The sequence below is a fragment of the Antechinus flavipes genome, chromosome 4 (genome assembly GCF_016432865.1).
Source record: "Antechinus flavipes isolate AdamAnt ecotype Samford, QLD, Australia chromosome 4, AdamAnt_v2, whole genome shotgun sequence".
Taxonomy (NCBI): Eukaryota; Metazoa; Chordata; class Mammalia; order Dasyuromorphia; family Dasyuridae; genus Antechinus; species Antechinus flavipes.
Window position 1 is genome coordinate 100,944,370 of NC_067401.1, and position 25,703 is coordinate 100,970,072.

At 37.3% G+C, this 25,703-nt stretch overlaps 1 protein-coding gene across 2 annotated transcripts in view; it reads left to right on the plus strand.

Moving 5' to 3' along the window:
- Positions 1-2,239: 2,239 nt before the first annotated feature.
- The window catches only part of EGLN1 (egl-9 family hypoxia inducible factor 1), a 62,230-nt gene continuing 38,766 nt past the window's right edge, over positions 2,240-25,703 (plus strand). For both annotated transcript variants that reach the window (XM_051993608.1, XM_051993609.1), the window contains exon 1: positions 2,240-3,512. In XM_051993608.1, the coding sequence (XP_051849568.1) occupies positions 2,553-3,512 (960 nt within the window). In that variant the 5' untranslated portion in view covers positions 2,240-2,552. The remainder of the gene's footprint in view (positions 3,513-25,703) is intronic.

Genomic DNA, 25,703 nt, shown 5'->3' on the forward strand with positions numbered 1-25,703 from the left:
ATAATTTACTTAATGTTTTTTTTTTTTCCTCTTGGTTTGTAGAGTCCTTTTGATGAGATTGGGGTCTGGAAATTGTAATGTTGAGGTTTGGAACTAAATGATGAGATTTATGTAGGCACCAAATGTTGGAGTTTGTTCTTGGCCTTTCTTTTTGCCAAAAAGTAGGTTTATTTACAAGAAGAGCTTACAGACAAAAATGAAGAGGTAAAATAGACACCAGGAGTGGTAAACATGAAATTGATTTGGGAGAGCATATAGTTAGCAAGGAAAGAGGTTTTAACAATTAATAATGAATGGAAAAGACATTTCCCAGAGGAATTCACAATTAACCAAGAAGAAGGAATATACCTTGAGATGAGAGTATATCAGTCAATACCTAATCCAAAAGGGATTCAGCAAAGATGTCTTAGGCCATGAGCAGATTTATAGGGGAAATTTAACCTGGTGCATTTGACATAACTTGGCTTTCTGATCGGGTATAGCAGGGAGGGGTCACCTAAGATCTGTACAGGAGTGGGACTATAAGGTTGAGCTGATCCTCCTTCCATGTTTTCCTCCCAGTATTCTTACCACTATTTCAAACTTTCTCTGCCAACCCCACCTAGTTAACCAGGACCTCATCACTTTAAAGCAACTATCAGTTTATTTTAAACCATCTATAATTATTTCTAGAAAGCACAAGGATATTTGCTATTCATTGGGGTTTATCTAAGCCTAGTAAAATGTCTTGCACATATTTTAATATATCATGGACACTCTCTCCACCCTTCTATAACTTAGTAGACAAATCTGAGTTACTGTGATCAAAAAATGAATGTATCACCGTGTGACTAACCTTTTGGTGATAAAGCTTCTCCAAATTTAGTTATATTGGACCTTGGGTGGCAGACAATACAGTTTGTCCCTGGCTAGTACTGTAAGTTTTTCCAGCTTAGTAGGATCTGCCAGAGCTTGTGCTCAGCTGGCATATGGTCTTTCAGCATGGAGAGTTACCTCTACCCTACAATGATGGCTAAGATTTCAGTGGAGTTCCTAGTAAGTGCTTAATATTTGTTGATAGATTGATCCATGTGAGACAGTCCTTTCCTTTCCCCTCCCCTCCCCAAAGTATATTTGACTTCCAAAAACAATTCACATTTATAAAGCACTTATGTTTGATGAGGTATTTATGACTTGTTAAGCATGAATTGTATTAGTAAAGGGGATTTTTCTTTATGCTACTTTTCCCTCTTGTATTAGATGCCCATATTTCAAGAGTAGCTGCCTAGATAGTTTTGGATTCTGTACTTTTGAGATTGTCTTAAGCTTCAACAGCTGGCTATGAAAACTGGCATGAGTTGCAATTCTGAGCATTCTCAATCCATGCCAATTTTTTCCACAGGGTCTCATTTAACTCACCTTTTTAAAATTTCCTCTAATAAAAATAGCACAATAAAAATATAATGAGTACGTCCCGAATATTGATGCTTTATTCGAGAAGGATTTATAAATGAGAAATTAGGATTTAAGAGTAGCCTGTTTGCAGGATCACTTATTTCTTTATTTGTTTTTAACCATTTTAGTTCTTTTTAATGTTCCCATCTCTTAGTCACAGCCAGCACTGGTGAGCACCATTCTCTCCTCTTCGGCAGGTGTTGGTCAGTGAGATGCCGCGTGCGGGGTAGCGCAAAAGCCGGGGTAGTGGAGGTGGAGTGTGCGGTGGGAGGAGGATAAAGTGAGATGTGTCCAAGCTTCTCGGTTTTCGCCTAGGTTTAATATTCCCCCCAGGGGTGAGCCGGCTCCAGCTCCAGGATATCTGGAGGCTCCGCCCCAGGCAGAGCGGAGTACTGGGGGTGGGGGAAGCACTTGGAGGACTGCCGCCCCCAGCCCGCCGTCCAGACCCCGCCTGCCTGCCCGGAGAAGGGGGTGGAGGCTGCAGCGACTGCAGCCGCTGCGGCCGCAGCAGCAGTAGCCAGAGCAGCGGGAGCCGCCGCCTCGCTGCGCTCGTGTGTGAGTGATCTCCTCCCTCCCTCCCTCCTTCCCTCTTTTCCCCTCCCCTCCCTTTCGCCCGCCCGCCCGGGTCGCGGCGGGGCCGTGGTGTACGTGCAGAGCGCGCAGAGCGAGTGGCGCCCGCCCGCCCTCTTCTCCCCTCCGCCAGTCGGGCCGGGCCGGGCCGGGTTGGCAGGGCCGCAGAGACTAGGGCGGCTGCCGCCGCGGAGGTCGCGCGACCCTCGCCTGGGTCCCCGCCCGCCCCCTCTCTACCCTACTCCACCCCGCTCCACTTCACCCCACCCCCCACCGCGAGGAGAAGAGAGCGAGTGAGCGAAGGTAACCCTCCATAGCCCGCAGTGTCGGGGATCAGGCCGTGAGACGGCTGCCGGGAGCCGGACGCCGGGCACTGCGCAGGGGCCGGGGCGCCGCGGAGGCGAGGGCCCGGCGGGCTGCCGCGGGCGTGCATGGCGCAGTAACCACCGTGTCGCCGGCCGCTCACCCCCCACTCCCCCCACCCCGGTCCCCCGGCTTGTGTCCGCCCTCCCGTTACTCCCTCGAGCTCAGCTTGGGCCGCCGCCGCCATGGCCAATGACAGCGGCGGGGCCGGCGGGCTGAGCCAGAGCGAGCGGGACCGGCAGTACTGCGAGCTGTGCGGGAAGATGGAGAACCTGCTGCGTTGCAGCCGCTGCCGCAGCTCCTTCTACTGCAGTAAGGAACACCAGCGCCAGGACTGGAAGAAGCACAAGCTCGTCTGCCACGGTGGTGGGGGAGCTGCCGAGCACGGGCCCGGCGGAGGAGGCCGCCCCCAGTCCCAGTCCCCGGGGCCCTCCACACACCCCGCGACGACGCCCAAGGCCGCGCTCAAAGAAGCCAAGAAGGCTCAGCCGCCGCCGGCGCGCCGGGACACGACCTCCCCGGAGGCCTCCGCAGCCGCGGGCACGGGGGCGGCACCGCCTCCGCCTCCAGGCTCCCCGGCCGCCTCGGAGGGAACAGCCTCCTCGACCAAGACTGCCGGGGTTTCCGCGGCAGCGGCGCCGCCTCCTCCCGCAGCCGTCAACAACCAGGGGACGGTGGTGGGCCCTGTGGAGGCGGAGCCCGCGAGGGACGAGTCGCTGGGCCGGTCGCCACTGTGCCCGGGCGGGTCCGCGTGCCCCCAGCTAAGCCCCCCGGGCCTGGGGCTGATGCTGAGGCCCAACGGGCAGACGAAGCCACTGCCGGCGCTAAAGCTGGCGCTGGAGTACATCGTGCCGTGCATGAACAAACACGGCATCTGCGTAGTGGACGACTTCCTGGGCAAGGAGACGGGCCAGCAGATCGGCGACGAGGTGCGGGCCCTGCACGACACGGGCAAGTTCACCGATGGCCAGCTGGTGAGTCAGAAGAGCGACTCCTCCAAGGACATCCGGGGCGACAAGATCACCTGGATCGAAGGCAAGGAGCCGGGCTGCGAGACTATTGGACGCCTCATGAGCAGCATGGACGACCTGATCCGCCACTGTAATGGCAAGCTGGGCAACTACAAAATCAACGGCCGGACGAAAGTAAGTAGGTGGTCGCGTTGTACTTGGGATCCCCGCTGAACTCCCCTCTCCTTTCCCCCCCACCCCAGTATAGCTGTCTTTCATTTTGGGCTACCGGACGCCGTGCCATAAGCGTTTATTGCACTGCTCCCCCGGGGAATTCGTCTCCTCCTTTTCCACCTGCTGTCATTCCCCGGGACATCTCAGGCTGCAGCATCCTCTTGCAGCTGCCTCCCGTCTGAACCTGATAGCAGTTTGACGGATTTGCCCCTTCCTAAGTTTGCATGCTCTCAGTGTCACAACAAACTCCCTGCTAACTAGTTAGGGTACCCTCTCCGGTAGCCATCACTGTACTATCCGGAGAAAGTGCTGGTTCTGCGTCTGTCCCGGACGTGTTTGCTTAAGCTCTTAAATTCGCGGGATGACTCATCAGATTATGGTTTACAAAGCTAATTGCCATATACTTTTGGCAAAATGTATCAATAAAAATGAAGAAAAATTCACCCGGGGAGTTAGTTAACCAAAATAAATTGGCTTCTTGTGGCCCTAAAGACTCTTCCCTTTCCCTCTTCCTCCATATCTTGCTTTAAAACCTCAATAAAACGGGTATATTTTGATCAACTCGTTTTATTTGGGATTCCCTTACCATTTGATTACACTGAATGGGTTCTTTTGTGTTTTTTCTTTCCTATTGTATCTTTTGTCCCAATGATATTCCAATATCTAATTTTTTGCTTCTTAATAAGTATAGTAAACCTTAATCCCTGTATCTTATCTTCTATAATATACCCTTGCAGTCTGTTTTTTTTTTTTTTTCCCCTATAATTTTACTCACAAGCATTCCTTGACTGCTTCTTTGAGCCCTGCAGTATGGTCAAGAAATTGAAAGATGAGAGAGGTGTTTACCAATGTCTTTTTCTTGGGCTCTTAGAAAAGCACATGCAATATGAGTTTATTAATGTGTATACTCCTATCTAGTTAGTTATAGCTAACTTTTCCTATAAGTTTTTAAAATGCAGACTTTTCAGTGTCTTTATTTTACCATTCACATATATATGTATGTCAAGAAAGCATTTTATTACTTCAGATTATATCTTCTGCCCATTTTCCTCCCCTCTAAAGCCTATACGTTTACCTGGTTAGGAAAAATCTTAAGGGATAGATTGGAATTCAAAAAAACTCTAGCAACTTCATTAATTGAATTAAAACACCTGAAATTCAGGTGGTATTGCCTAACAAATTTTATAGTAAACTAATATAAAAAAGGTCAAACATTGTCAGTTTAACAGTCTTGTAAGGTTTTTTTGGATAAAATTTATTATAAAAAATTGTGCAATGGTAGTGGTAATGGGTTGATTAAAGGGTACTTGGATATAGATTTATGGGTTAAACCTAAGGTATAATTTTGATTTTGTGAATGAGATAAAATTCAAAATCTGTCTTGGTCTCTCTGCTCAGTAGTTGAGCTTTATATCTTTCTGTTCTACTGAGTTGCCAAGGGAAGGGGCTACACCCTGGACAGCTTTTTTAGAGCTGTTGATTCCCTAGGGGAGGTTGTTGTGAGGAAATGGCCACCTGCTTCCTTTGGAATCCCCTTAGCCAAAGAAACAGAGGTTAAAAGTAGCTTTAAAATCACTCAACCATAGCTATCTTCACATAATAGTTAGTGGACAGATTTTAACTTGTTTGCCATTGAAATACTAGGAATATTTAATTCCAGAATTCAGCCATCATCAGGATATCTATTTGTAATTCTTCTTGATGGGATTTTTAAAAAATTAAGTGATGGAAAAATCTAACATTTGTTTTGTGTTAATAAGATGAGAATTGGAGGTATGATTTCCTGATAAGATAATAGTGTCTCTCACAGAATACCTTTGTTTCAAGGCCACTAACTTCATCCTTTAAATTGTCTTACAAGAGAATAAGATGAGAAATTATTAAATCATGTAGCTTAAACTAGCAATTTCTCCTGAAGAGAAAAAAATATCAGCAAACAAAAAGCTAATTTATCCTGGGTATTCCATTATTGAATGATCCCATAGTTGTAGAAACTTACTTTTATGGTCTTAGAGTATATAGTAGTTGTTTTTTTTTTTTTTAAAGATTCTAAAATATTTACTTTGGCAGCCTTTCCAAAAGATGCTCTTTTCATTTTTGTAATAACTATGAATTAAGCTAGTTTTACTGTCATCATAAGATGAACAAGAAAGCTCGGCTATATAGTGAATGATTGTTAAAAGGAATCATTCTTTTGCTAGTGGCAATATACTTTTTCACAATATAATAGACTTGATTAGTTTGAATTTGATTATTGCAGACTTCAGAATCTGTGATACTCTAGAATTGGGGTATAGCTAAACTCACCAAACACTCTGAATCAAAAAATTAGGATACATTGTCTGACAAAGGCTATTCCTTTTGTACTTCGATAAAATTGTTTCTTTTTTCCTAGAAATTTGGACTATCCTGGAAAATCTGGCATAGTTACTTGTAGGAATTGTGGGTTGAGTAGTTATTTCAAAAATTGAGATATATGACTACTTTTTTAATACAACGAAAAGGACATTTACTTTAAAATCACTATTCTAGAATGCTTACTTGTTTCATTTATATAATGAATTTTAAAGAGGCAAAGGATTGTAATAGAATAAGAGAAAAGAGAAACTACTATGGTCTGTCATCAGGTTCAATCCCTTCCCATGATGCTCTTCCTGTTTCATTTCCTTTGAGCTCTTCTCATGATGTTTTCCTCCCTTTTCTATTCTTTGACAATCTCCCTGCTTTAATCCTCTATCTTTTCCCTTTTCCTAATCTTTAAGACCTCCACTAATTCTAAGAAAACAACTTCTTGCTTTTTGGGAAGAGGAGAGTGAGGAGAGGTTGTTCAAATTGTAGAAAAATGTGGAAATGTGATATTGAGGATAGAGGGAGAAGAAAGAAGGAAGGCAGAAGAAAGGGTGCCATAAATATTTTGAGGATTGCTTATTTCTCTGTGAGAGATTGAAATTGGTCACTCTTGACAACTGCTCCATATGAATTTATTCAGTAATATTTATAAGATACATATCATTTTTTATTTGTTAGAATTTTCCATAAATCTAATTCTGGGGGCAAATGAAAAAAGGTGAAATACAGTTGAAGAAAAAGGAGCAAAATGTGGTAAGATAAAAGCAACCAGCACAGATTGGTCACCTATTTTCCTGTTAGTTAGGCAACACTGTTTTAATCAGGGAGAAGTTTATGTATTCATGCACCTTAGTGGAAGGAATTCTGGTTGTATGTAGCAAGTAGCTGTGATTTTTTTGTGTGTGAAATATTTAAAAATGTCTTTTTCCTCCTAACCTTTACAACTTCTGCCAGTGTTTCTGTACTCTTGGCTCCTCATATGTACAAATTGAAGGAGGTTGTTTAATATCTGTATCAGAGTTTACAATCAAACTTCCCTATGGCAAAAGGAGTAAGAACATTGTCAAAAATTATACTTAATATCAACTGCCCAAAGAATAATTTTAAGAAATGAACTATTTCTAACATTGAGTTCTTTCAGATGTCATGTAGTTGTAAGGTATTTTTCTGCAAAATGTTCTCACATATATTCTCAATTGCTGTTTAAAGAAAAACTAATATATAAAATGTAATAGCTTTCTGTAATCTACAGCCAAAACAGGAAAAATGTCCACAGATTTTAGTCTGTTTCCATAAACACATCAAATTTGCATTCCTTCTCTTACTTTCTCCCATTTTCTTCTCTCAGAATTCTTTACGCCGACTATATTTCTCACTACTTAACTTGTTACATTGTCAATAGTATATGTCCTCACTTTCCTTTATTTTTCATAGTTTGTGGGATTTTAAATTTTTTTTATGACTTTCTTTGAATATCCTCTATTCCTTCATCTCTTTGATCCATTCTTTTGTCCTTTTCCACTTGTGTCAGATTCTAGGATTATTCTCCCTTTTATCTATTTATTTTAGACCTTTAAAAGAAAAAAAAATTAAAAATTGGCCTCCTTTGATATTTTCTCCTCTTAATTTCCCAAGATGTTCTCACTTCTCTGAACTTCTGATGGGGCCATTACTATGAAACAAGACCGTTCTTCACCCTTTCTTATTATTAGAATGCTGGTCTGCCTGAGGTTATTATTCTTTCCCTTATCAAATTATTTTATTAACTGTATACATTTTGCTTTTGTAGAATGTAAACTCCTTGAGGGTAGGAATTATTTGTTATCATTTTGTCCTGGATGCCTCCCCTAGCAGAGTTGGCTTTAGATGTTGAATTGGGTTCTTGCTGCTTGGCTTACTGACATTTTTGACTGTTTTTTTTTTTTTTTTTTTTTTGGCAGTATTCTCTTGTCCATATCTTGAGTCTATCTTTATTTTTCCTAATTTCCCTTTAAGAGCTTCCTTTTACTGCTTTCCCCATCATAGTTGCAGATGGCTTTTCTTTGGATAGATGTTACCACATAAATTTCATTTTTCCTTTTATTTTAGGTCTTGGAACAGCCATACCCAGAAATCTCAGCATGTTCTTGAACAATATATAGAGGTTACATGTACCCCACTCTGCTATCCTCCCCATCTTTTTTGAGATTGGATCTCAAAAAGGCTGAAAGTATGGCAGCTGCACATGGACTGGTCCTTTGCTTAGTGGCCTAGAAGCTTGGATCTGATCTGTTTCCCAGCTGTTCCAATTTGTTCTTCCTTAGGCAGCATCATAGTCCCCCCTCCCCAAAGGCCTCACTGTATTGATAGGAGACTTAATGTTGACACCTGATAGGCTGGGTCCTGCTGCAGCTAGACTGAGTCCAAGCCGTCCATTCAAGCTCAGCTTCTCTCTGTAGTGGACTTAGGAATGTTTGCCAACACTCTTGGCACATCCCATTTTCTTTTGAGAAAAGTACATTGTCCTTTCTTTCCTTCATAATCCTTACAGAGGATCCCCTCCCCTAGATGGCAGATAATTCAATACATGTTAAGTATGTTAAAATATATATAACTAAATCTCTTAATCATCTGGTCAGCTCTGTGTGGTAGATACAGGTGATAATTGTGTTTTTCAAATGAGAAAATTAGATTCAGAGGTTGGGACTTGCTCAGAATCATAGAGCTAGAAGACAAATGATAAGGGATTTGAACCCAGCTCACTTGACTCCTAATCCATTTATTTTTCCACCAACAATATAGTTTTCTCTGATACTATTTTTATTTCGGTGACTTCATGGGAATAGATTCTCTAGGAAGTTAAACTGGTATAAAATATCCCCAAATGGGAACTTTAAAAGTTTGGGACTAAATAGAAATGAATTTTAAGATTAAAAGATTCCATGTAATCCATGAGATTGAACACAAACATAGAATTTAAATTGCCTTAAGTTTAGAGGCAAAAGATAAGTCAGGAATAAAGTATCATTTATCCAAGTGTTCTGTTAGAGAACAAGAATTAGTAAAGGAAAGAAAGAGGAGATATTGGTGTTACAATAATTATAGTAATTTGATGATTCCCACCATTTCAGAAAGCTTTATCATATTTTTAAAAAAGACAATAAGTGCAATGTTATTTATAAAGATTTCTGAAAAATCTTTTTAAAATTGAAATACATGGGAATTGAAGAGGGGGGAGGATTCTCTGTTGACTATAAAAAATATTCTTTCTAGAACTATTCACTAAAGATTATAGAAACAAGTTTTTACTCTAGTAACTGCTTTGAAGAGTAGAAGCCTGACATATCTTTGAGTAATTTGGCTCAAATGATTAGTGAAGGAGTTGGGACTTTAAAAGACAGTCTGATTTTGATATGGTTATTAATGCTGGAAGTAATTATCTACTGGAATATTATTTGGCAAAGCTATTGATCTAAATATTATTTATGGGCAAATTTTCCCTTTGTCGAAATGACACTCATGTTTAAGTGTTTGTTAGGCATTCCTTTTTGATAATCTTTTGACAGACCAAAGTATGAGTTCTTATTAATATTACTGTTTATTTGAAACATGTTGTTATAGGATATTGAGAACATTTATGCTGTATTTGTTTTCTGGGTGAATGAAAGTCTTAAACATTCTGTCTTTTAAGATGAATATGATTCATTGATATGTATTTAAATCTAAAGATTTTAACTATTTTCCTTCCCCTCAAATCTTATTCTCAAAAGTAACCCGAATGTCAACAGCTTAGTGATGATGTCTTTGGTTTTATTTCCAAAAGAGCTTATGAATTGGTCAAAGCCACTATTTATTTAAGCCTTGTGTTCTTATAGCCAGTATGTCAAAATACTTGACTCATTAAATAACTTTGGAAAGATCTGAGTTCTATTATTTTAAGTTACACACAATTTTAATAAGATCATACAATATTTTCTCATTTAATCAAAGAGTATAATTGTGAGGCTCAGTAAAGAATTTTACATATACATAGTATAATTCATGGCTCTGAATTTATTTTAGTTATGTAGAAATCAATTCATAACTTGAATTTTTTTCCTTATTTCTTTAATCCCACATTTGCTTCACTCCCTTTTGTGCTTCCCTGTTATTAAGTTTTATCTTTTACTAATTTGTTCTTTATCCCTAAAGCCTAAGTAGAAAGTTCATTTTCTCCTTTCCTTTCCCTACTTCTCCCTTAGACAGCAAACAATCCAATATATGTTCAACATGTGTAATTCTATATATATTTCCAGTTATCATGCTGCATAAGAAAAATCAGATCAAAAACGAAAAAAAAATGAGAAAGAAAACAAAAATCAAGCAGACAACAAAAAAAAGTGAAAATACTATGCTGTGATATACATGCAGTCCCCATAATCCTCTCTTTGAATGCAGATGGCTCTTTTCATTACAAGTCTATTAGAATTTATCTTATTTTTGAAAAGAGGCAAGTCCATCAGAATTGATCATCATGTAATCTTGTTGCCATGTACAATGTTCTCTTTGTTCTACTCACTTCACTTGGCTTCAGTTCATGTACATCTCTCCAGGTTTTTCTGAAATCATCCTGCTGATCATTTCTTATAGAACAATAATATTCCATGACATTTATATACTATAACTCATTCAGCCATTCTCCAACTGTTGGGCATCCACTCAGTTTCCCTGTTCCTTCACTCTATAAAAAGAGCTGCCACAAACATTTTTGTACATGTGGGTCCTTTTCCTTTTCTTATGATCTCTTGGGGGTATAAGATCAGTAGAAACACTGCTGGATCAAAGGTATGCACAGTTTGATAGTCCTTTAGACATGATTCCATATTGCTCTCCAGAATGGTTGGATCAGTTCACAAGTCCACCCACATCTCCTCCAATATTTATTATCTTTTCCTGTCATCTTAGCCAATCTAAGAGGTATGTACTGGTAGATCAGAGTTATCTTAATTTGCATTTCTCTGATCAGTAATAACTTAGAGCATTCTTTCATATGACTAGAAATGGTTTTAATTTCTTTGTCTGAAATTTGTGTATTCATATCCCTTGACCATTTATCAATTGGCTAATGACTTGTATTCTTGTAAATTTGAGTCAATTCTTTATATATTTTGGAAATGAGGCCTTTATCAGAACCCTTGGTTGTAAAAAAAAAAAAAAATGCCCCAGTTTTCTGCTTCCCTTCTAATCTTGTTTGCATTAGGTTTTGTTTGTACAAAAACTTTTTAATTTAATATAATCAAACTTATCCATTTTGCAAGAAAGTTCACTTTACTAGTCAGAAAGCAAATTCATTGCCTATGAAGCTTGCATGTCAGGTTGGAAAGAATTACCTGTGGAATACTGTTTAGCTGAGGTGGCGATTTAATATTATTTATGTGCAAATTTTCTCTTTGTCAAAATTACATTTTTGTAAGGCATCAATTGGATACATCTTGGTGATCTTTTGATAGACCAAAATGTGAGTGGTCACTTTGTCAGCTTCCATTCACTAATAATACTAAAAATTTCTTCCTCAGTCCCTTACCTTTGAAGAAATTTTTCTAATGTACTCTGACATTTTGGCTATGGAACTACAAAGTTTAAATAAATATATTTTTTTGATGATGTCTTTTACATTTCCTGATCCTTTGATTAATGTAAACTTTTGATTATTTAGTTGTAATTCATTCTTGATATTTAAATACTAATCTTCTTTGTTTTGTTTTGGTTTTTTTTTGGGGGGGGGGAAGTTGTAAACGTTTAAAGAGTAGTATATAAAAATAAGGATAGCATGACAGGTGATCAGAAAGTCATATAAAATTATCCACCACAGGCCTGGTAATTATTGCTAAGTAATTCTTGAGCTGAACTCCTCCAAACCTGATAATTTTCTTTTTTTCTTTTCTCTCTCTTTCTCTCTCTCTCTCTCTTTTTTTTTTTTTTGGCTGAGGCAATTGGGATTAAGTGACTTGCCCAGGGTCACACAGCTAGGAAGTGTTAAGTGTCTGAGACCAGATTTGAACTCAGTTCCTTCTGACTTCAGGCCTAATGCTCTATCCACTGTGCCACTTAGCTGCCCCTAGATCTGATAATTTTCTAGGCTTGGAACTGAAACTCCATTGTGTTGTCCTTTGTTTTAGCTTACCTGAGATTTTTTTTTTTTTAAATGATGAGTCAATTGGGATTAAATAATTTACCCTGGATCACAAAGCTAGTTAAGTGTCAAGTATCTGAATTTGGATTTGAACTTAGGTCTTTCTGAGTCCAAGATGGGTGCTATATCCACCGTACCATTAGCTGCCCCGAGAATGTATTCTTAACAGAACTCCCTTTTCTCCTTTAGTTTGGAAATTAGCTTAGCTGAACACTTTTGACTGACATTGACTTTCTTATAATCACAAACAAAACTTTTAGTCAATAAAAACCTTTCTGATTGCTAACAGAATTTGCATACTCATGTTCTTTCTCAACCAACTAGCTTATCTTCCTTTCTATTTGCTTAAAGGGGAAGAGGAAACAAATTCATAAAAATATCAGTTATACAGAAATTATGCAGAAAAAAGAATAATTTAATCTGGTATCCACTATCTGTGTTTATGATAGATATTGCTTTTCTTACATTTCCTTGATGTCAGTACATTTAATGGATATTTATTAATTACTTACTATGTGCATAGCATTTAGTTGGGGGGTGATTTTGGATAAGAACAAATTTCTGTCTTTGGCCAATTTAATCAAACATGCGTATAGAGGAATAGGTTTGACATTGTCCCCTATTAATATAATTAGCATAAGGGCACAATAAAATTTAAAATATATAAATAAGATGATCCATATCCTTTGATCTCTTTATGAGGTGAAATCATCTGGGTCAAAAAACATAACAGCTGATTGGTTAACCATGTGTCTATTGAATTTAAAATGGCTATAATCATTTTAATTTCAGTAGTCATTCTAGTGGTGAACAGTCAATCCACGAACCAACATTTATTAAACAATTATGTGCCAAGTCCAGGGGATTCAAATAAAAGAAAAGAAATAATTCCCACTCACAAGGAGCTTATCTAAGTCTGGAGTTCAACATTACAGTTCCACTTTTGGACCCAAGCCTTTGAGAAGGAATTACTCCTGGGTGGAGAAGAGAATTTCTCTCTTTTTGTATCTTTCTTTCTTTCTCTTTTCTTCATCCCTCCTCCCCCTACCCTATTGACCATGTTATCAGAGAGACTGGACCAGTTTCAGACATTGGAACCAGTAGGAGACAACCTGTCCAACTTGGAGAAGCAGAGTGACAAACAGATGTGTGGAAAGGCAGTTCCCCAAGAAGGGAGTCAGCTTCAAGGATCATGACTCTTTGCAGCAGGAAAGAATTTCGGCCTTGAAAGGACTTCCAGCCCATAAAGTACAAGTATTTGTGAGTTATACCCTTTTGCCACAGGTATATCTTACATATGTGCTTTGCTTCCTTTGTATTCTAATTTTGAACTCTTCACATGAATGTATTTGTGAGAGGTATACCTTAGGGTTTTGGGAGAAATATTTTGTTTCACCTCTTTTTACTATACCATATTAATAATTATCATTGCTAAAAAGCTAAATTAATTGTGTTTGATAATGATTAATAGGAAGCACATTGGAGAGGGCTTGTGAGAAACTGAATGAAAAACCCAGGCCTTCCTTACTTCTGAGGGGCAGCTAGATGGCACAATGAATAGAGCACTAGCCCTGCAGTTAGGAGGACCTGAGGTCAAACCCAGCCTCAGACACTTAACATTTCCTAGCTGTGTGACTCAGGGCAAGTTGCTTAACCCCAATTGCCTCAGCAAAGAAAAAAAAAAAGTTACCTCTAAGAATATTAGGAATGTTAAAATTTTGAATACAAATTGGAAGTGATCTTAGAAGTGGTGCTGAATGGGGATATGAGATATGCATAAGGTAATAATTATCATTATTATTATGTGTGTATGACAAGTGCTTAAGAGAAGTTCAAGCCAAGTGCTCTGTGAAGTCTAAGGGGAAGAAGTATGATTTCTAGCAATGGAAAAAAAAATACATTTTTGTGATATAGAAGATCCAAATTCAGGTTTGAATCTTCTCTTAGGCACTAGCTGTATGAAACTGGGATATCCATTTCACTTCAGGCTCTTTATTGTGAAATAAGAGAGATATCACAATACCGCTCTCTCTCTCTCTCTCTCTCTCTCTCTCTCTTTCTTCTACCCTTCTTCCCTTCCTTCCTCCTTCCCTCCCTTTCTTCCTTTTTCCCTCCCTCCCTTCCTCCTTTCCTTCCTTTCTCACTCCCTCTTTCCTTCCCTCCCTCTTTCTTTCAAAAAACACGCAAAGATAGTTTTCAATATTCACCTCTGCAGAACCTTATGTTCCATATTTTTCTCCATTCTTCCACCCTTCCTCTCTCCCCTAGACAGCAAGTAATCCATTATAGGTTAAACATGTGCAATTCTTCTAAACATTACCACATTTATTATGCTACACAAGAAAAATGAGATCAAAAAGGAAAAATAAAACAAGCAAGCAAATAGCAACATCATCAAAAAAGTATGAAAATACTATGTTATGATACACACTCAGTCCCCATAGTCCTCTGTCTGGATGCAGATGACTCTCTCTATCACAAGTCTATTGGTATTGGTCTGAACCACTTCATTGCTGAAAAGATTCAAGATCATCACATAATCTTGTTGCTGTGTACAGTGTTCTCTTGGTTCTATTCACTTCACTCAGTATCAGTTCATGTAAGTCTCCAGGCTTTTCTGAAATCATCCTGCTGATCATTTCTTAGAACAATAATTTCATTCAGCCATTCTCCAACTGATAGGCAACCACTCAGTTTCCAGTTCCTTGCCACTACAAAAAAGGGCTGCTACAAACATTTTTGCACATGTGGATCCTTTTCCTTTTTTTTATGATCTCTTTGGGATAAAGGCTCAGTAGAGATACTGCTGGATTAAAGGGTATGCACAGTTTAATAGTCCTTTAGACATAATTCCAAATTGCTCTCCATAATAGTTGGATGAGTTCACAAGTCTACTAACAATGTATTACTGTCCCAGTTTTCCCACGTCTTCTCCAGCTGTTAGGTTTCTTACAAGGTGCTAAGTCGGTTTATCTAATTTTAAGCACTTGGTGCTTAGCAGTTCTCTGGTTCACTAATGTGCTTAGTACTTGTTAGAGTTCTGCAAGAGTTCACACCTTTCATACCTTTAAGAGTTCATACCTCCAAAAGAGCATATAAAAGGACAAGCCCACTAGAAGCTCTGGGAGATTCAGAGCCAGGATTTAGTTTGAGATTCACATGTGCAGGAGATTTATAAGTCAGAAGGACAAGCCCACGAGAGGAGAGCCCATTCTCGGAGGCAAGACAGATTCATTCCATTTTCCACCTTTGTGCTGGCTGGAGGCGTTGGATTCAGAGAGAGCTAGAGGCTGAAGCTGAAAGAGACAAAGGACTAGCAGCAAGAGCTCTTGGAACTAAGGAGAGAGATAGGTCTCTAAGAACGCTAACTGGGCTATTTTGGAAAAGACAATAAAGGACTGGACTTTAACTCCTGGCTGCATTTGATTATTACTTTGAACTGAAACTAAGGCTGTTCCCAGAAGCCCTCCAAGAAACCTGCTCTCAGAGAACATTATACTTTAGAGAAGAAGAACATTATATCCAATATCTATTATCTTTTCCTGTTATCTTAGCCAATCTCTCTGTCTTTCTGTCTGTCTGCTCAGTGGGGGAAAAAACCTGACAGTTTAACAAAGATGACATATTGAAAATCTTTTGACATTTGCAATTTCATATCCAATGTCCCCTATCTTTGTTATTTAGTATTAACTATACTCTAAACTAAGAAAGTCTTTTTATGCCACCCTAATTGATTTCTTATTTTTGCACAGGAAGTATTTTAAATATTTGATTCCTTTCTTAAACTTTCTACAGCTCGCCTTCCCCCCTCCCCCCCCCCCCACTTTTTCAGCTGTGAATCTGCTGATTTACCAAGAAAATTGAAGTCATGTAGCCTAAGCCACTTCTTCTGTTCTCTTCATTTCTAACCATTTCCTATTCTTTCTTCATGTTCCATATATATTTATGACAGTGGTGGCCTTTTGCCTGCTAAGGCCAACCTTTTTATGTGTATATTTCATCCCATTCTTTTCCTGTCTTTTCCAGCAGATTGCTTCTTCAATCATTTCTTCTTCAATCTTCATTCAGTCTTTTTCTATCTATTCTATTTATTTATTCTGTTTATTTAAATTTATTAAATTTTATTTATTCAATTTCTTTCCTTCTCAGTCATACTTATTTGTATTTGCTGTTTTTACTTGTCTGTCTTTCCTTTTATTCATTATCCCTTTGCAGGATGATTTCCAGTCTCATTGCTGATCTGTAAGTGTTTTTTCCCAGTGTTAATGAGCCTTGATTTCTGAATAATGATCTTTTCTCAGTCCTCATCCATTTTATCTTTATCTGTTGCATTTTACACTGGTGACCATCCTCTTCTAGATATTCTGTATTTTCTTGACATTATCTCTTCTGGTTCACCTGCATGTCTAACCAGATATCTTTGCTGGATAAACCATATCAGGTGGAGTTTGAGGTGTTTCTTAAGATTTTTACCTAGCCCTATTCTGTTCTCCCTTTACATTCATTATTATCTAACCTCCCATGGTTTTAATTATCAATTTTATTCAAATAATTCTCAGATCTGGCTTTTCATTCCCAGTCTCTCTCCTGAGCTTCAATCCTTCTACAATTGGCAAACTGGATGTCCCAGATATTAAAATTAACCATGTCCAAAACTAAACTCATTTACCCTCAAACCCTTCCCTTTTCTAAACTTCCTTTTTATGTCAAACTACTATTTTTTTTTTATTATCCCAGCTTTGTGTTATTGTCTGCTCTTCATTCTCTCTCACTCTTCACATTCAATCAGTCCCAGAGCTTGCTATTTTTGCTTTTCTATCTCATTTCATCATCTAACTGCTTGTCTCTACTCACATGACCACCATCATAATTCAGTCCTCATCATTTCTCCTGAATTACTGTAGCAGCCTCCTAAATTGTTTGCTTGCATCTAATATCTTCTCACCGTAGTCCATCTGATACAGTATTGTCAAAAGTAATTTTCCTTGAGCAAGTTCTGACCATATGACTATTCATTCAACTTCAGCAGCATCCTATTGCCTATATCCTAGAATACAAACTATTCTGTTTTTAAGTCCTGTAAAACCTGGCCTCAATCTATCCTTCTAGCTTCCCTAGACAATACTCTTTCTCTGTGCAATCCAGACAAATTGACTTTCTCTTTTCCTCATACTTAACACTCTCATCTTCTGTCCCTTTACCTTTGTAGTGGCTGGTCCCATGCATGTATACTTCTTTTTTTTTCAGCCTCAAAGTCCCTTTCTTCTTTGGAATATAGCTCTAATTGTAGAAAGTTTTCTTGAGTATCACGCCTCCCAAACTACTTTGTATTTAACAACTTAGTATATGTTTTTATTCATTCAATGTTTATGCAGAACATATTTATATATGCACTTGATTTGTGGTCTCTGAGAGAATAAGTAATATTCATTCTTTATAATTAAATTCCCATTGCATAGCATATGTTTAATAAATGTTTTTGTTTGATTTGCAAAGAAAAATATAATTTCATATATTTTTTTCTTTGGTTCCAAGCTTGGGTGCACCTGGAAGTTTAAGATTTAGAGTAGATATTTTAAGAACTTTGAAAAATTGGATCATCTAATTACTCAGCAATTAGAATCATGTTATTATCATTATAACAATAGCTGACATTTATGCAACTCTTTAAAGTTTACATGTCCTGCCCCCTAAGATGCCATATGAAGCATGGTTGAAAGAACTTAGATAAGAGAAAATTTAGGAAGGACAAAAAATTGCTACATTTCAATATTTTCAGGTCTGTCATCTAGAAGAAATTTAGGCTCATATCGTGGGGTTCAAGAAAGTAGAAGAGGTAAAAGCTACTGGAAGTTGGAGTTTAGTCCAATCTGAAGAAGAGCTTCCTAATGATTATAAGTTTGCAAAAATAGAATGTTCTGTGGGGTGGCAATGGCAATTATTTAAGGGTTTGCTGATGTCTTTACTGGGTTTTTGTAAACTATATTCATTCATTGGGTGAATTGTTAAAGTAAATTGTTAAAACTCAGAGATTCTTTAATTGCAAGTTAAGAGTTAGTCTAAGGTTTTCTATCTAAATGCCATCAAGTTTTAATGGATAGAGTGCTGCACTTGAAAGTAGGAAATATGAGTTAGAATCTTGCTTTAGAAAGTAGTTCTGAAATCATGGGCAATTCATTTAACCTCTTAATGTCTTATTTATCCTCTTTTGTAAAATACAATAATACCTGTCTGACTTATTTTGACTAGTCATATTCTTTTGGGAGGCTGTGATCTTTGTCTCTATGCATTCATCCTGTCTTTAAGATATTGTTTTGCTTATGCAAGAAATCCTGTGTCCTTTTATGATATTATCTCTTTCCTCCTCTCCCCTCTCCTCCCCTCCCCGATTTTCCTCCACTTGAGAATATTTCCAGTTTGTTCTATTTTATGCTTCTTCGGACAGACTCACCACTGGATATTCGTTTATTCTACTGATTATTTTTGCCATGCAAGCCATAAATTCTGCCAGTTGTTCTTATCTTCATTTTCTCAGGGCCTTTGATTTGACTCTCTAATCATTCGGGAACATTATTCTTTAAGTTCATTATACTTTGGGGAGTCTGAAAACTGATGAGGTTTTGATTCAGTTTCCTTTGCTTTGCAGTGTTCATTTGGAGATAGTTGTCTTTTAGAAGCTATTTTGCTTTCTGAGTTTAATTTCATCCTTGTTGATTTATCTACTTGTGTTCTAGATTTTTTAACTGTGTTTTCTTCTTCCTGAGATCTTTGGTGGTTTTAGGCTTTTTTTTCTTTATAAGGTCAGTTCTGCTGTCATTTAACATATACATTCCCCAGAACGAAGCTCTGTGCAAAAATTACTCCATAAAACCACAGTATGTGGGTAAAAGAGTTTTGGGGCACAAGGCCCAAAAGCTTCAATAGTAATACATAAAAGGAAAGATAGAAATCTAATGGAAATGGTAGCATAACTTTAGGTTAAATGATTAGAAATATATAAATACTACAGTAAATAATAATCCTATCACATGGCCTTGGGCTCCTGCTTGGCCTATCCTCAGGCTGTATGAGCAAGTTGTACAAGTGCAGGCCCAAACTCCTAACCCTGGACTAGAGGCCATGGTTGAAGGAAAAGAGGGTGCTTCACTTAGTCCTCTTTCCTTTTTTCCTCCTGTATCAGAAGACATATAAGAAATATGTCATCTTGAATTTGCTTGTGGAAGGGGGCGTCAGTGTTGCTAGTTTTATCTTTGGGCCGAGACTTCAGCTATCCTGGCTGGTCCATATTTTGAGGAATGCACTTTTCACTGACTTCAATACCTGCCCCAACTAGCTTTTGGATAGATTATACTTGTCTGAATTTTCTTTTAAAGTCCAATAGCATTCTTCACTGTTAATTCACCATGTTAATCTTCTCATCCTACAGAGATAGCAGTAGCTTCTTTACCTCTGGTATATAATTCCTCTTTTGGGGTTGTTTTGATAGTGGACACTGGAGGAAATGTCTAGTTCTTTATGTTGTTGAATATGTGAATTTTGACAAATAGAAAAATAGATTTGTCAGTCTATTTCACAGGATTTTTGTGACAAAAGAACTTTTTCACACTTCAAAGTACTATGTAAATGTGAGTTATCAATATACTATTATCATTTGGAAAAATAAAATGTAGGTAACTTATTTTGAAGCTGGAATATTGAGTTTGACTTTAATGTGTTGGATATGTGGTGATGGGGCACATAGTATATATTCAGCAGTAGAGATGACAAAGGTAGAAATGCAGATTTTATTGTCATGCATATTGAGAGGATTACAAGTTGTAGTTGGTATTCTATATTAAGAAAAAGCCTTTTATATTGTACATTCAGTGAAGTTGCAGAGCTAGCAAAAAAGATGACAGTTCATTGAGATTTCTCCAGGAAATATGTCATTTTATAAAAAGGGTTCAGATCCACTTTCCTTGAAGAAGTCTCAGTTGAATATTCTTTTTTCCCTCTCATATTCCCCTGTGGTGGTTATGTTGAGCCTTGAGCTTTTACAACTTTTTAAGAAGATAATTCCTGTCTTCTACTTTACTGAAAAGATTGAGGCCAGCCCAGGACTTTTGGCTTTAATGCCACAACCTCCCTCTCCCCCCCTTTGTTAGACTCTTGTGCCAGTCTCAGAGAAAGAGGGGATCTACAGTTAGACCAGAACTTATTAAACACATATACACAGAGAAGTTTTGTTGTTGTTATTTTTTTACAAAGCGTGATCATTTCCCCTTAAAAATCCCCTCTCTCCACTGAACTATTCCTCATCGTAAAGAAAAATTTAAGCAAAATTGGCAAACAGTGACCTTGAACGGTATATAACACATTCCATATCTATTTTCCCCCAATCTTTTGGTCATTACAATTAATCAAGTATTTATTAAATCTGCTGGGTTTATCTAGACAAAAATGAGACAGTCCTTGCCCTCAAGGGGAATATATTGTTTTGGAAGTGAGGAAATCCCTTACAATTCTTTGTAATTCAGGCTTTGTTCTTTGCCATGAATTTTTTAATCCTGTGGCTGGCCCCTTGGCTGTTCTCCTCCATCTCACTGCTTTGGACATTTTCTCAGGCTGTCCTGCATGCCTGGAATGCTCTCTTTCAACTCTGCTTACTGACCTCTCTGGCTTCCTTTAAGTTAATCCAATTAAAATCCCACCTTCTATAGAAAGCTTTACCCAATTTCTCTTAATTCAAGTGCCTTCCATTAATTTTTTTTTTCCTGTATAGAACACACACATTTGTATGTTGTCTCCTCTGTTAGATTGTGAGCTCCTTGAGGGTAAGGACTATCTTTTGCCTCTTTTTATATCTTCAGCACTTAGCATAGTTCCTGGCATATAAAAGATGCTTATTAAATGTTTATTGATTGATACAAATAAGTAGAAAGTAGAGGCAGAGCAAAATACAAAGTAGTCTAAGAGAGTACTAATGGCTGGGAATCAGAAAAAAAAAAAAAGCCTCATTTAGGAGATGGCTTTTAAGGGATTTTAAAGATTTTAAAGAGGCAGATGTGAAGAGGGAGTGTACTGTTTAGGGGACAGTCTATGCAGGGAAATGGGATAGAATGTCACGTACAGGGATCAGCAAATAAGCCTGTTTGGTTGGAACATGAAGTACACGAAAGGGTGTAATAGGCAATGATCTTAGAAAGGTAGGCTAGACCCAGATTATAAAAGACTTTAAACTAGAAAGATTATTTTATCTTTGAAGTGATAGACACACTGGAACTCTTTGGAGCAGGTGTGTCCTGGTCAGACCTAGGTGTGCTTTACAGTGATTAGTTTGGAAGTTGTGTGGCGATAATGGGGCCTGAACCTGAGTGCTTGATGTGTGAATGAAGAGAAAGGGATGAATACAGTAGAATCGACAAGACAAACAACTAATGACAACTGTGAAGTTAGGGAGAGTGAAAAGGATTTTTAGGTTGCAAATCTGGGTACTAGAAGAATATATGTACCCTTAACAGAAATAATGAAAAGAGGTGTTAGGGAAGATTTGAGGGAGAATGTGTACAGTTCTGTTTGGGTGCTTTTTTTTTTTTTTTTAAATCAAGAGTCATAGAAACTTAGAAAAAAAGAATGCTTGGGAGGAGAATAGGGGAGTCAATAGTGTTAAGGTCAGGAAGACTAAAGATGAAGAAGAGTCCATTGAATTTGACAATTAAGTAATTGCTAGCTTTGGAGAAAGTAGTTTCAGTTGAGTGAAATCAGAAGCAACTTATCAGTCTTGAGAAGTGAGAGGAAAAGAGCATCAGTACTGTCTACAGAAAGGTTTTTAGTTTTGTTTTTGTTTTATGAGACAATTGGGGTTAAGTGACTTGCCCAGAGTCACATAGTTAGTCATTGTTAAATGTCTGGGGGTCTAATTTGAAGTAAGCTCCTCTTGACTCCGGGGCTAGTGTTCTATCCACTGCGCCATTTGGCCGTCCCAGTTTTTTTTTTTTTTTTTTTTTTTAAACACAATTTTAGCTGTGAAAGAGAAAAGATTAGGCATGTACTTAGGTAGAAGGAAAATAGAGTAGGAAATGTGAAGATTAAAGAGGGGACGATTGCAAGGACATGTTGCTTGCAGAGCTGATAGGGAGAGAATCAAAGGTACAGAATTGAACATATTAGAAAAGAAGATGCATGTATTGGATTTAACATATATTTTTACCATGTTTAATTTATATTAGATTGTTTGCTCTCTAGGGGAAGAGGTGGGGAAAGGGGGGAATTGAAAACAGGGTTTTGCAGGGGATAATGTTGAAAAATTATCCATGCATATATTTTGAAATTAAAAACCTTTAATTAAAAAAAAAAAAAGGAAGGAAGGAAACTCATTTCATCATAGACTAGAGTAAATAAGAAGAAAATGGGGATTGAGTTCAAGGGGTTTGAGATATTGAATAGGGGAAAAGAGGGAATTGAAGCTCCTCTCAGAAACAGGGGGAAGTGGATGATGTGTAATTTTTAGGGAAAGAAAAAAGAGGCTTGGAACAGATGCTGTAAAGAGTATAGTCAAAAATTGGTTAGGAATGGATAAAAGTATTAACTTGCTGTAACAAGGGTTCAGTTGAGATTTGAGGCTGGATAATGAATCCGTGGAACAATCAATACTATTGTGCTAGTTCCTCCAACACTTTCAGCAACAATGAGTAGGATCCAAGTATATGTATTGGTGGACATAATCTAGGATTGGGATTTGGCAAAACCAAAAGGAGAAAAGGATTTGAAAAGACAGACTGAAGAATGTTTTATTAATTAATTGTAGGGTCATAGTTGGAAAGGGAGAAAAGTGAAGTCAGAGAAATGGTAATAGTCTGGAATTGTACTACAGATGGAGGAATGAGAGTGATGAAGACAAAGAACAAAGAGAAATGAGATGATTGAATGATATATAAATGGCTCAAATAATTTTCAGAGTTAATTATTCAAGTGAAGTGTTTGTGGATGATGATGGCATATAAAGGTGTAACTTACTTTCTCTCTTTGTGCCAGAGCTCAGCTGCCTTTGAATGTTGGTTTTCTTCATCCAAAATTCTTTGGAAAAAGACTTTTCATAAAGAACACTTGGGAAGACAAGAAAGTAGTATGGTAGAAAGTAAATTTATATTCTTACAACATAAACCATAATAAACTCCAAATGCATATGTGTGACTCATAAAGAAGTCGCACCATCACACACACAAAGTTTAAGGAGAGAAAGATGCTGATCTAAAATCAGTTTTTATTATACCATGTCACCAAGAATTTCTAGGCATTATATATAAATGATAAGATACAAAGGAGAAAAATAGTCCCTATTCTCAAAGAACTTATTACCTATTTCTCAGCAGTTTTTGTTGAATAGAGGACTTCCTCCAAAAGTTTATTCTTGGATTTATGGAATACCAAATGATTTTATTTAATTTTCATCATTGTGTACTACTAACTTTCTTTTCATCAATTCTTAACAATTTTCTCATTTTTCTTTGAATTTCTTTTGTTTATTTAAGATGCATTAATTTTTTCATTATATTAGCATACCAGGATTTATTCAGCTGTTACTCAATTGATGTCATCCATTTTGTTTCCAAATTGTTGTTGTTCTAACACAAAAAGTACTGTTATGTTTTTTTACACAAAAGACCCTTCTCCATTTTGTTAATTTCTTTGTGTAATATATTTCCAGTGAGCAGTCGTTTAATTGTTTTTAGTCATATCCAATTTTTTTTGCCTCACTCAGGATTTCTTGGCAAAGATACTGGAGTGATTTGTCATTTCCTCCTCCCACTAATTTTGAAAATGAGAAACTGAGGCAAATAGGGTTAAATGACTTAACCAGGGTGACACAGTAAGTGTTTGAGGCCATATTGAGCTTAAGATGAGTCTTCCTGACTCCAGGCTCATTGTTTTATCCACTGCACTACCTACTTGCCCCTAATAGTGTGGTGCTAGTATTCCTGAATTAAAAAGAATAAACTTTGTGGTAGTTACTTCTCTTGGATAGTTATAAATTTTTTTCTAAAATGGTTGGATCACTTCATAGTTTCACCAACTTATGTTTAAGATTCCTTACTTTGGACAGCTCCTTTAACATTGACTTTTCATGTTTTATTATCTTTGTCAATTTGAGTGGTGTGTAAAACCCTAATTAATAATAGAAGCTTTTCATATCATTAATAGTTGCAATTTTATTTTTTGAAAACAGTTCATGAATGTTTGTTTATTTTTTGGGTAATGGATTTTAATTTTATATAGTTAAGTCAATTACCCACATATCTTAAATAGTAGGTTCTTGTAAGATATTTGATAAAAACATTTTTCTCATTGGACAGCTTCTGTTCTTAAGATAGTTTCATTGATTTTGTATCTATAAAAATTCATATTATATAACTATTTAAAATTCTTTGTTTTCTCTTTATCATATTTAATTATGAATTCCTTTTCTTAACTCTCTCCAGCCATTTATAAGTAAACATTTATTGAACACCAAGTGCCAGACACTATAAGTATTGGGATAGGGAAGGAATTTATATTCTTTTGTTTTTAATTGTAAAAGATAACTTTTTTTCTGTTCTATAATTTTTTTTATGATGTGCCTTTTTGAATTTGGGTCACATATCCATTTGGAGCTTAATGTGATATATGTGATAATATATTGGTTTAAATTTAATTTCTACCATGTAGTAGTTCTTGTTGAATAGTAAGTTCTTCCACTTCCCCCCCCCAAAAAAAAAAAAGTTTGTATTCTTGAGTTTATACAATAGTCATTGGTTTTATTTGATTATTTGTGTGTCTGGCTTATATTAGAAAAGCTTTTTTCCAATGATCCACTCTTCTGCTTTTTAAACTAGTAACAAATACATTTTATTATTATTATTATAAGATAGCTTGAAGTCTAGTAATAATATCCCCCTTTATTCCTGCTCTTTTCTAGACTTTGTAAATTTTTGGTTATTTTGTCTAGTTGTATAACTTAGCAGGTTTGATTGAAATAGCACTAAATGTGTTCATTGGCCATTCTTACTATGTTGGCATGGTATTCTATTCATAAAAATTACTGTCAGTCCAATTATTTGTCTTTATTTCTATAAAAAATGTTTTTTTAGTTTTCATTAAATAAATTCTTGCATTTGGCTTAGTGGATTAATTCCAATATATTTTATGTATTTTGTAGTTATTTTGAATGGAATACTTTAGTACAGTGGGATCCCCACACACCCCATTACAGTATCTTCTGGGATCCCCACCATAGTAGTAGGCCATAACCTACTGGAATGAATTTAGTCTGTGAAAACAAAAGGCAGGATTAGTGTTCAAAAATAAGTTTGTTTTTTCTGTCTGTACCGTAGGAGATACTTCTTCAAATGGGACAGTAGTTATGTTGACTTCTTATCAAGGGTTATGACGTGGTAAGGCTTTTGGACTTGGTACAGAGTAAATTTCATTTTGCTGATAGGGAGACACAGCTCAGTCTTCCTCCAGTGTGTCTCTTTGAATTGTACTTGATTTTATAGGAATAGGATCAAATTGCTTGTGCTTCTTCGAAAGTTGCATCTTGATTCTGTAAGTTTTATGAGAAAAAGAAGAAGCAACTGTCATACACATACCACATTGGTGGGCCAAGTGGAAAAAGGGCCTGAATACTTGTTTAT